Genomic DNA, 12,697 nt, shown 5'->3' with positions numbered 1-12,697 from the left:
AGTCCATTGCTTGCTCATCTGCCAGCATGGATAATTATTTGGTGATAAAAGGTGGTCAGAATATCTGACTGCCAAGAATTTCTCTCCTAAGGTCAATGAGAGATTAATAAGCAGGCCTCAGAAGTTCTGGAAAGACACTCGTCCATCATTATCAAGATGAAGATTAAACCTTTGAAGACAGGGGGAGGGGTCTTGTTCAGAACATGGGGTTACAGCAGCTCATACACTGAATAATTGTCCTTCGATTTGGGATTCAAGTTTACATCATTATTCTTTGGCTTTTAAAAAGATTGGGGGGGAAAGTTCACTGGGCTCCCTATTTGCCCATTAAACAGCACCCAGGGACAATAGTTGCTAAGGGCTACAAAATAATATAAAAAAATCATAACACGGTGAAAATGTCCCCAAGAAGCTTTAAATATCGGCTAACTTAAAAAGATATACCAGACTGTGACTTTATCAACTGTTTACGATGTATTATTAATGTTCTTGCCCAAAGAGGAAGGCTTAATGACTCCCAACTAATAATGTCTGAAGGAAGCGCTATCGCTATCGCGCTCTCTCTCATATATATATATATAATATTACATGTTACAAAGTGAATTATAAGTGAATGTGGAAATGATACTCCTTAAATGAATGGGTAAGTAAATTTTCACTTGTAGGCACCAATTCCACTTTGCACCAGTTAACAGAGTATTGCGATCTTTAACCAAAGACATCTATCACCATAAACATGGGGACTGTAAAATGAGGTTTAGAAACAATCAGAAGAATATCATCTGCATATGAATTCAATTTATATTCAACTGAATTGTGGATCTCCCTATGTTGTCTAATAGCAGAAGCAAATATGAAAAAGCAAGGGTGAAATCAGACATGCTTGTCTAGTTCCTCTAAGTTGGGGTGCTCCAATGCACAGCCCAAGGGCTGAATGCAGCCCTCAAGACCTTTGTCTCCTTCCAGAAGCCAAGTGTGGGGCCTGCAGACCATAGAGCTTCCTGCAGTGGCTGGGGGTGGGTCACCTCAGTTGACCTGTGCAAAGTATTGGAAGATGCAAGAATTACCTACTCTGGAAGAATGGCAATCGAAGGTGATGGAATACATGGGACTGGCAGAGATGACCGGCAGAATCCGTGACCAGAGGAAAGAGACAGTGGAAGAGGACTGGGGGAAATTTAAAACATATCTAAAAAATTACTGTAAAATTGTGGACTGATAAGATGTTAAGGGGTAGGAAACAAAGAACTACAGCTGTAAATCTTAAAGTTCAAGGAAATTTAAAAGGGACTTAACTAAAGACTGATTGATGAGTTGCTCGAAAAATGGTAAAACAAGGATGTGGCGAAGGGAAGGCATGGGGAAGTCAATTTTTGTTGTTTGTTTTTGATGTTTGTGTTTGTCTTGTATTGTCATCAATATGTGTAAAAACTAATAAAAATATTAAAAAAAAAAACAACCTCAGTTGACCTGTGTCTCAACATGGTCCGTATTCAAGTATCACGGACTGGCTGGATGAGGAAGAGTGGGGGAGCCTCCCATCCAAGAGCCCTTCAAGGAAGACAGGGAAGATGAGGACTGAACCCCTGGGTCCTGGTGGTGGGACAAGGGGGAAGGGTTGAGCTGGGAGGTGCTGGAATCAAGGGGGGTGTCAGAAGGTGGAGGACAAGGCCGGAGGCTGAGTGTCTCAATGTGAGCAGACAGTGAGGAATCAGAGGGTACACCTGCCATCCCGCAGCAGAACAGTCTCAGTCCTGCTCGCTCTCCTCCTCTCACACCCTGATCTAGAAGAGTCCTACATGTTGACAGAAAGACCCTGGGGAGGAGCTCACTCCCATATTGCAGTCTCTGTCTGTTGGGGAGGGCTCCAGAGTGAGAAACTAGAGGGGAATGGCGGGGCTGGAGCTAAGTTTCCTGCAACTTCTTGATCTGAAGTAGTCAAGCCAGGATGACCTCGCTGTCTCCCCAGCCCCTTCTTGACCTGCAATGGCCCGGCACTTCCCTGTCAGCCTTTGTGATACAGAAGCACAACCCTTCTAAACCTTCAGCCTTCCATATCCCAGGCCTGACCCTGCTCAAGCTTGCAGTGGTGCCGCACTGACGCACAGGTCAGCAGGCTCCCATGAGAGCATGGCACCAAAATATGTGCACCCCGATTTACATCAGAGGAATGTTGGAGTGTGTGGAATGAGCTTCTTTCATCAAAGTTAGACATATTCAGCTTCCCATTCTGTTATGCCTCTCAGAGTTTGAAGGCACATATGGGAGTTTTTGCAAACATGTTTTTCTCCAGCCTGCACCTGTGCATGAAGCCATGTAAAGAACTGAGGGCATTTCAGAGTCCATGCTTCTTCCCTTTGTAATTATCAAAATCACAGAGGGGTTTTTTCTTTCATCACCCTTTCAACAAAGCTCCAGAGATTTGTCCAAAGATCACCTTTGAGTCCAATCAAGGAGATATCAGAATTGACAACAACATGAAGTTATTAACATATTTCATCAGAGCAGGGAAGGATTGGTACATAAAGGCCTTGTGTACCACTCAGAATTGGGGTTCAGATTTAGGACAGGCAAATTGCTATACGTCTATCCCTTCTAGATGTCAAGCCTTGGTTGGATTCCATCCACATTATCTAATTATCTTCTAGTTCAGAGGAGCAGTGACAGGAAAGGAAGGTGTTCCAAGCAGGTACAGAATGGTACTGCTTCTCCTGCTCTTCCTGCCTCATGCAGACTGTGGAGTGAAGGCAAAATGCCCCTTGACTTTGGAGAGAGACTGGATTGAGCCATTCATTTATTACAGGCCAGGAGACCACCTCATTAGTGGAGTCATCTCTGCCAGATTTGCTATATTTAATCTACAGCACTTCAAGGAGTCTCCCTCTACCAGCTTTAAGCAGTGAGTCATTTTATGGGGATAGGGTTACTGCTGCTCCATTCAATATTGATTTTTACTTATCATCATTTTGGAGCTTGGTGTATCTGTGTACTTTGGGCCTTCCAGGCTGTGATGCTTTTGGATTTAAGTTTTTAATTCTTCATTTTCTTTCTTTTTTAATGTTTGCACTTCTTTTTTAAAACAAATCAATAAAATTAATTATAAATATAACCGGATTGGGGGAGGGCGGAGGAGAGAGAGCAATAGATGTTCTGTGTCATTTAATGAGCCTTTAAAAACCTTTTAACTCCTATTGTTCTTTGAAAGTCTATGCATGTCTAATTCCATCATTAGAAATTCATTCTGCTTTAGTTTTGTTTTCCAAGGGATAATGAGTATTGATTGAACAAGGCTTTCCCAACACTCATCATTCATTGGGAATTTACTATCAAACGTCCGAATTTGGATCAGTGTTAGGGTGATTGAATTCTAGAAATTGAATCCAGGATTTTATATTATCCTTAGAAGCTTGTCACTGAATGCTGGAGGATATGATGTGATATGTACATTTTTTCAGCAAAGGAGGAACAAGGTACTGGGTGCCCCTCTCGTTCTTCTTTGCCATTCAAGAGATTAACCAGAATCCCAGGCTCTTGCCCAACATCACTCTGGGCTACAATATCTATGAGAACTTTTTTCATGGAAGGATAACGTATGAAGCTTTGGTAGACTTGGTCTCTTCTAGACAGGCGAATATTCCAAACTACAACTGCGGAGGAAAGAATAACTTGATTGCTGTTCTGGAAGGGGCTGACTCTGACTCTGAGAACTCCATCCAGATTTCAAGCATGTTGAGCATCTATAAAATGCCACAGGTAGGAATGGAGATGGTGGGATTATCTGGCTGGGCTCAGGCATGAAAATTTTGGGTAGTGTCAACTCCGAATGAGGAAGACATTGGATGTCAAGGGATTGAAGAAAGGAGATAAGGAATGGTCAGATGAATAACTGTGCTCTTTTGGATATTAACTGTCCTTCCTCCCTTTCATTTGTGTCAAATGCTAATTCCTGTGTTTGCGTGTTTGTATGCATGTGCATATAAAATGAGAAGGAAGGGAACTTCCCTCGTACTAGTGGCCATGCCACTAAAAATTGGATAAAGCGGGGAAGTTTCCTCTGAGTGAAACTGTAAAATTTGTTTATTAATTGAAAACATTCATAACCCACTCAATTATTAAAAAAACTTTTAGTAGTGCACAACCTAAAACAGTAACAAAATTGTTGAAACAAATCAACAGTATAAAGCATTAAAATAAAAGGATAAAGGCGTATTTTAAAAACAGGAACTGTGGGGATTCATAAAAATAAAAATGGAATCCAGTCTTATATGTCAAGAAAAGTCTGGGCAAAAAACCAACAAAACACATGTTTTTACAAAGCAAATATATGTTATTTGGGGTATGAATTATTTCGTCTTTGAACCCAAACAATGCAAACCAACAGTCCTTCTTTTTTTGCCAGGCCAGCTATGCTTTTGGCTCACATGTTCTAAATGACAAGAGGCAGTTCCCCTTTTTCTATCGGACGGTCCCCAAAGAAGAGGCTGTTTACCCACCGATTGTCAAGCTGCTCCATCACTTCAGATGGACGTTCATTGGTCTCATTGCTCCAGACACTGAAAACGGAGAGACGTTCATGAAGACATTGACACCTATGTTTGTAGAGAGTGGCATTTGTGTTGCTATCTCACTAAGCTTTCCACAACATAATACATACCGTATGAGGTCCAAAGGTCCACCATCAGAAAAGTGGCGACAAGTCCAAGTATTCATATATTACGTAGAATCTACTTACTTCTGGAAGGGAATGCAAGTTGCTGAAATGATATTTGATAAGCTAGTCAAACTCACTGTGGGGAAAGTCTTGATCACAACATCGATGTGGGATTTGAGTGTAGACTTAATTGAGTTAATCAACAGTGGTTTAGATTTCCAGCACTTCCACAGTATTCTTTCTTTCTCTATTGGGGCAAATAAATGGGCCAAATATGATGATATAGATGCCTTTTTCTTTGCACTTCAGCAGTTTTGGGAGGAAGCTTTTACTTGTTCCTATTTAGAGCATACATTGTCAGTGAAAAGCTGGGCAAGATGCCGAGAAAGGGAGGAACTGGAGATGCTGCCCCAAGAATATCTGGAAAGACTCTTATCTCTAAACAGCTACAGGATTTACAACACTGTCCAAGCTGTGGCCCGTTCCTTAAATGCTGCGTATTCCTCTAGATCTAAGTGGAGGTTGAAGGACAGTCTGGAAGTTCAAAGGCTACAGCCATGGCAGGTATTTCCTTTCCCATCACTGACATCTCAGCCAAACATCGCTATCAATTGTACAATTCCAGAATGGTAGTCTTGGAGATTGTCTGAGAATTGGGGGTTGTAGGGGGGAGGTGAAATTTTGCAAATCCCTTTGTGAAGTGCTATGAATTGAATCCTTTTTATCTCCTCCCTGAGGATAGTCTCTCTGGGAACACTTCCCACCACTAGCCTAACCTCTTCTTTGCCTTGAGGTGGCCCATTCGACCCCCACCTCCTCCATAAGAATTCCCTTGGGCTGGGAAGATGGCATTGCACTGACTCTCCCTCCTGTTTAGGGTGTAATTTTGGCATCTTCTGAGCTCCACTAAGCTCTACCCTTTCTCCATAGGATTGTGTGTGTTGCTGGAGCCTCTATTAAGTGTCTGAGTGACTCATCTTCTCATTATGTTAAGAGTATATGTGGACATCTGTCATATTTTTGGTGTATTTACAGTGGTACCTTGGTTTGCAACCACTTTGGATTACAACCGTTTTGGATTACAACCACGTCAAACCCGGAAGTGCATGTCCCTTTTTTTGGATTACAACACATTTTGGTGGGGGAGGCCCCATTGGTGAAAGCGCGCCTTGGGTTACAACCTGTTTTGGTTTACAACCAGACCTCCAGAACAGAGCATGATTGTAAACCAAGGTACCACAGTATATTCTGATCCCATTAATATGCATTCAACTAAATTTTCCATTTTATATATCTTGAATTTTTTTTATGCAGAGCAGATAACAACTGCAATCATTGTTTGAGGCCCTTCTTCATGTCCCTCCCTCATGAGGAGTCTGGAGGGTGGCAACACGAGAATGTGCCTTTTATGCACTGGCTCCCCATTTGGAGAATGCTGTCTCCAGGGAGGTTTGTCTGGCACCTTCATTATACATCTTTTGGTGCCAGACTGGAGTCACATGCAGGTCAGAACACCAAGGCAGGCAGTTCTTAACTATTTATTCAAGACAACGGCATATGACTCGGCAACACTTCTCATTCGGTCTTTTATCTTTTTTTAAGTTTTTATTTATACTTTTACAATTTATACATTTCATTAGTTTTACAATCATTTTAACATTTCAACGTTTGACTTCCATCCACCTCTTTCTGTGGTTCATTAAACTTGCTTTTTTTATAACTTTGGCATATCCAAATTCATTTAATTTGCTCATTTAATTATCTAATTTAAATATATATTCTCATGAAATTACAGGTTGTTACAATAATCCTGCCAATGGTTTTAGATATTTGTAATTTATCTGCAAATATTCAATAAACCATTTTTTATAAGTTTGTTATCATGATTTCTTATTCTTCCGGGAACTTTTGCCATTTCTGCATATTCCATTAGATTTTGTATCCATTCTTCCTTCTGCTTCTTTCCTTTTTTAGGAGAGTAGCTGCTGTTGTTGCATGCATAAATAAATTTCTGTACAATTTAGATACCTCTGTCCCTGGCATTCCCAAATGGTCCCTGGAATCTCCAGCAGCCTCTTCACCCTTCTCCTCTGCTTCAGCCTCACACTCTGTACTGCTCCCCATCACCGACTCTCCCTGCTCACTAAACCCTGTTGCCCCTTCAGCATCCAGCCCCCCATTGCAGTCTTCTTCCTCTGAGCTCTCCTCAGTGTCCCACCACCAATCCTCTGGCTCTGAGCCTCCTCTCCTGGGGGTTCCCTTGGAAGTTCTCTGGCTGGTGCTTTCCACAATTCTTCAGACTGCCCAACCAGTCCCAACCAGTCCTTGACACTCTATAGGCAATACCAAATGAGAGCAGATCAAAGCATGAAATGCGCAGATGTTGAATAGTCAGTGTTGTTTCCCCTGTTCTATATGTGGCCCTTTTCTCTGCCATTCTAGCTCCACTCTTTCCTGGGAGACTCCCAATTTTACAATTCTTCAATGGACAGAGTGTATTTGGATGAGAATGGGGAACTGGCAGCTGACTTGGACATTGTGAACTGGGTGGTGTTTCCCAATAAGTCCCTCCTTAGAGAGAGGATTGGGAGCATCATGAGACAGAGATCCCTGGCCCTGAAGTGCAACATCGACCAGAATGCCACTGTGTGCCCCAAATGGCACAACCAGGTGGGAGAAATAATTTGTTTCCTTTTATTGGATTTCCCATCCCATAAGCTCTAATCATGTCACTGTCTGGAATGAGCCAGCTCCTAGTGGAACTTTACAGCCAGCTGCAGAACAGAGATGGTCAGATCGGATACAGACTGAACAGCAGTCAGAGGAGACTTCCCCATCCCTTGGAATGAAGGTTGCCAGGGGAACGACCAAGAGTGGGCTGGAACTCAGCCAAAGCTCTCAGAAAGCTCAAATAGGCGTGAACAGACACAAATATTGTCTCAGAAAAGGAAGAGGCTGAAGCTGATCCAATAAGTCTGAGGAGTTGGTGAATAGGAGGACTGCTAGACAGGAAGCAAAACAAGAGATGTAAGAGGCATAAGTTCAATATATTCTGTAGACACCAGAAGGAGTCTTCAGAAGGCTCATCTTGAGTGACAATGGTGGTGGCTGTGTTAGAGCCATCCAGAGCTATCTGTTTTTGTAATAAATCTTCATTTTTAATTACCTACGCTTACTGTGTTATCAAGCTGGGAACTCCTGACTGTCACCATGCTTGGTGTGTGGCTACCTTTAGGTGCCTTCTGCATTTCTTGAAGATTTAAGAGTAGGTCCCTGTGAAACTGTGTATATGCAGGATTCAGCTGTTTGGCTGGGTGATTTCTAGGCGGTTGCTTATTTTAGTAAGTAGAAGAGGTGGCCAATGGTTTTCCCCTTCCCCTGTCATATTTAAACCATAAAAAATCTGTAGGAGAGTGTGGCTTTTAGCAGCATCTGTGTTATGGCTTGGTCTCTCCCACAAACACGAGACGACTCTGGCTGTTAATTATTTCACATTTATTGCTAAAACAACAAACTAGGAGCTTTGCTGACAATCAATGCTAGCAATATTTCCTGAAATGCTGCTGTAAATCCATGTTCTATGCAACAATAGGTTTGTTTGCTGGAAGAGATGGCCTCCTAACTTGAAGCCTTCAAGGAAATTTAACCATCCCTCAACTTTTGCACTTAGATCCTTTTCTAAACCTTTGAATGAATGAAAAAATATTTTTAGAAAATACTGTCCCAGCTCCTGTTCAAACACAGGTTGTAGGGAGAGGAAACACTTCACCAGTTAATTATTTTTCCTACCAGGGGCAGCTAATATCTGGACCTTCTTCCCTCATATTCTATGTGGCACCTACCACTCCCTCCTGATCAAATATGTTTGTGCAAATTTTTTTAAAACTAAATCCTATTATGAAATATAATGTAGCGGAAAATAGCTGATGGGACAACCTACTGGATGGCAGTTGGTTTGAAAGCTGTGGTTCTCAATCATGCCCACTTTGAAACTATTGCCAAACAAACAGAAGGTTCCACTTGGGTCACTATCGCCCTCAAATGAAAACAGTTCAGCTTCCTCTGATTAATACAGTGATCATGAAACTTTATCATGCACAAGAGGCGAAACTGAAACAGAGCTGAGCAACAGGGGAAGGAAAGTGGAATTTGGTGAATGAAAAAAATATTGTTAGAAAATACTGCCCCAGCTCCAGTTCAAAAACAGGTTGTGGTGACAGAAACTTCTTCACCAGTTTATCATTTATTTATATGAAGGGTGGCTAATATCTGGACCCCCTCCCCCAAATTCTATATGGCACCTAGGACCACTTTTTTTTAAAAAAACAAACAAAACAAGGATTATTTTCTGGAAATAGTTTTACTGTGCTGTATGTCTGCTGCAGTTATACTGTGATGCTAAAAGGTTTTGAGACACCTCCCTTTTGATAAAATATGTTTGTGCAAATATGTTTTATAAAACTGAATCGTACAATGAAATATAAAAATAATTTAGAGTACTGGAAAATGGCTGATGGTAAAACATATTGGACTGAGGACTTGAGAGTTGTGGTTCTCAATCAAGCCCACTCTTTGGCCAAATCAACAGAAGGTTTATATTATCCTTAGTTTAGTTACCTCTGATTTATACAGCAATCATGACACTGTATCAAGTCCAAGAGGGGAGGTCTATGCTTTGCGGATTTAACAAACCAAACTGAAACACAACTGAGCAGCAGGAGAAGGGAAGAGGAAGAATCTTGGGTTTTGATTTAATAGGAAAACATTATCGTTAGAGGTTTTGCTGCAATCAAGCAGTTAATAAGTTTTGTTAAAGATAATTAATCAAGTAATACATTGTTATCATTCTTAAATCATCAGCCTTAACGCATTTTCCTTGATGCCCCTTTATGCTCAGCCCCTGCCTACTTCCAGGTGTGTGGAAAGTTGCCAGCCTGGATTCTTCAAGGTAGTTCAGGAAGGAATGCTGCTCTGCTGCTATGACTGCGTTCCCTGTGCAGAAGGAACAATGGCCCCTCAGGAAGGTGGGTGACACCAGCAGAAAGACCTGCGCTTGGGGAAGAGGACAAAGGACCTTTCTGGTGTTTGGGGTTTAGTAAAGGGGAGTTCTAGAACTGATGCACTGCTACAACACAACTGGGCATTTTCCCTATTGGGTGTTCATATATACTGTATTGACACATTGAATGACAATTAGAAGCCTACACAGAGTGGGAGAAAATCCTGAGATGTGGGAAATTGACAGTACTTTGACAATTAGTCAAACTTGGCACAAGAGGCACCATGAACTCCCAGATGATTATCAGGCACAGATGTTTCCCTTTTGAGTGTCATATTAGAAGCTTTTGGCCTCAGGACCCTTATCCTAACATTGACACTTTTTCAGGAAAGGGGTCACCATGGCTTAGAATTCTTTTTTTCCTATCAGAAATATTATTGAGGGCCTCCTGCATTGTGATTCCCTTAGTATATGGAATTCTCTCCCCATTGTTTTTACCACCAATTGACGACATACCAGTTGCCTCAGGTTTTCCTTTTTTAAAAAAAAAAATATATATTAACAGACCAATCAAATCACATTAATTCCAAATTACAGAGCCAAATTTTAAATTTTTGTTGGGGGTACCCATATTTCAAGTTCCGAAAAGGATCCGATCATCTTATTGCTGCTGCTGCTTTAATATCCACAATTCTGTCCAAATGATGTTCACAGTTCTATCCAATCCTTTCTTGTTGTTTTCCAAATCTCTTCTTGTTGTTTTCATATATTATTCCTTTCTCTTTTTGACCTTTGAAAATCTCCACAAGTGAGTTGAAAACAGATATTTTTATAATCCTGTGTGGGTTTTTCCATTCGTCCAAGAGTCATAAAACCTGCCAAGATGGCGACTCTCTTTTTAAGACTGCGCCATTCCAAAAGCCTTTATTCTTTTCCAGATCTCCATACGTCAAACCTTTGGTTAATAATTTATTTCCACACAACTTTTTATCATCCTGCTTATAGTCAATTATGCAACGGTTCTTTCTTGGGGAGGGGTTGTTAGGTAATCACATAGAGAAAAAAAGAAAAGTCCCCCCCTTCCAATCCCGTTCCGACATACCGACACTTTGATGTATCTTCTTCATGAATATTTTCCTGTTGAATCCAACCCGTCGCTCTACTTTATAGAGGTCACCTCAATTAGCAGTCTTAACTCCCGTTCTTCACTTGAAATATGTGCATTTGCTTCTCTCTAATTGTTTATTTTGAGCTCCTGCAACCAGTTTGTGCGATCAGAGACAGCGTCCGGGAGAGCCGTGTCACACGGGTGCTGTGCGCCTAGTGCCTTCACCCCCTTTCGAACTCGGGGGTGATTTATGGCAACAGCAGGCGATGCAGTATTACCCCACTCCCAGGGGTAACAAGGGAGGCTGCATACTCCCATATCAGCCTCTTAATTACCCCATGTGAGATGGAGAGATGGAATTGTCGGCCATCTTCCAATGCGCGCCTAGCGGCCCCCATTGCCTCAGGTTTTCCTGTCTCGTAATATTATTAATACCAATAAATACTCTCCCTATTTATATGCAGTGATTTTTAATGAATATAGTTAAGTTTCCTTTTAGTGGAGACCACTTTGGTATTACTTTTTTGTTCATGAAAAGCATTACAGTAAAGTTGATATTCTTTGTGTTCATTCCAGATGCAGAGCATTGCACCAGGTGTCCAGAAGATCAGCATCCAAACAAGGACAGAGATCAATGTTTCTACAAGATCATCACCTTCCTGGATTATGAAGAAGCTTTGGGGATTTTCCTAGCTTCCTTTGCCCTATTCTTATCCTTAACCACGTGTGTTGTGTTAGGAATATTCATTATATTTCGAGAAACTCCCATAGTCAAAGCCAACAACCGGAACCTCTCCTATAGCCTCCTCATCTCCCTCCTGCTTTCCTTTCTGTCCTCCTTGCTCTTTATTGGAAGGCCAAGGAAAGTGACCTGTCTTCTCCGACAAATGGCCTTCAGCATCATCTTCTCAGTTGCCATCTCTTCTGTGTTGGCAAAAACCATCACTGTGGTGCTGGCCTTCCTGGCCACAAAACCAGGAAACAAGATGAGGAGATGGCTGGGGAAGAGTCTGACCAACTCCATTGTCATTTCCTGTTCAAGTGTCCAAGTTGTCATCTGCATCTTCTGGCTGGGAATCTCTCCTCCCTTCCCAGAGTCTGACATGCATTCCCAGCCCAGAGAGATCATCCTGCAATGCAATGAAAGGTCTGTTGCCATGTTTTATGGTGTCTTTGGCTACATGGGCTTTCTGGCCTCCATCTGCTTCACAGTGGCTTTCCTGGCCAGGAAGCTGCCTGGGGCCTTCAATGAAGCCAAGCTGATCACCTTCAGCATGCTGGTCTTCTGCAGTGTTTGGGTCTCCTTTGTGCCCTCCTATCTGAGCACAAAGGGGAAATACATGGTGGCTGTGCAGGTCTTCTCTATCTTGGCCTCCAGTGCTGGGCTTCTGGGCTGCATCTTCATTCCCAAGTGCTACATAATTGTACTCAGGCCTGATCTGAACACAAAAGAGCATCTGACAACAAAAGCTGGTTCTTAAATAACTCATTTTCAACAACTGTTGTCCAGCACAGTAATGTTGAAAAAAACATACTTGCCTTGCAAATGTAGCTTCTTAGATTTAAAAGCATGTTTATGGCTCCTTTTCTGATGGTTACTTTTCAAACCTTTAAGAAGTGTCTAAATGTTTACATTTTATTTTTAATTGTGCTATTTTAACTTGGAAAGCTGAATGTCTTTCTCTTAAAATTCAGGTTCTTGGCACTTCCTGCATTTCAATATATTAATTTAATAGGAAAATTGATTGGGACTGCTAAAACAAATAGAGGAGAAAAGTGTAATTGAGTAGTGAATTTCTTCCCCCCAGGAACAGTTAACAGAGGGCACAGAAACATTATTTACAGATACACACTCACCCACCACAATGGGAGGGTTCTTAGGAGGGGGAATAAACATGGTAAGAATAATTTATTCCTTGTTGTAAAATGCCATTTAAAG

General features: G+C 41.6%; 1 protein-coding gene and 1 long non-coding RNA gene across 2 annotated transcripts; one reads left to right on the top strand and one right to left on the bottom strand.

Moving 5' to 3' along the window:
- Nucleotides 1-2,696: 2,696 nt before the first annotated feature.
- On the top strand, nt 2,697-12,239 carry LOC309361329 (vomeronasal type-2 receptor 26-like; the record flags this gene model as incomplete). Its single annotated transcript, XM_081896210.1, has 4 exons — nt 2,697-2,899; nt 3,456-3,753; nt 9,549-9,675; nt 11,335-12,239. 4 exons carry the CDS (start codon nt 2,697-2,699, stop codon nt 12,237-12,239), a joined length of 1,533 nt encoding a protein of 510 aa, XP_081752336.1.
- LOC309365470 lies at nt 4,307-5,452 on the bottom strand. The gene is made up of 2 exons (XR_014166177.1): nt 4,655-5,452; nt 4,307-4,553 (listed from the first exon to the last, which is right to left on the bottom strand). It is a non-coding gene; the product is annotated as an uncharacterized lncRNA (long non-coding RNA).
- Nucleotides 12,240-12,697: the final 458 nt, after the last annotated feature.

The sequence above is a fragment of the Podarcis melisellensis genome (assembly GCF_964234715.1).
Source record: "Podarcis melisellensis genome assembly, chromosome: 2".
Lineage (NCBI taxonomy): Eukaryota > Metazoa > Chordata > Lepidosauria > Squamata > Lacertidae > Podarcis > Podarcis melisellensis.
Note: the sequence above shows the minus strand (reverse complement) of the source record. Positions and strands in the feature narration are given on the sequence as shown.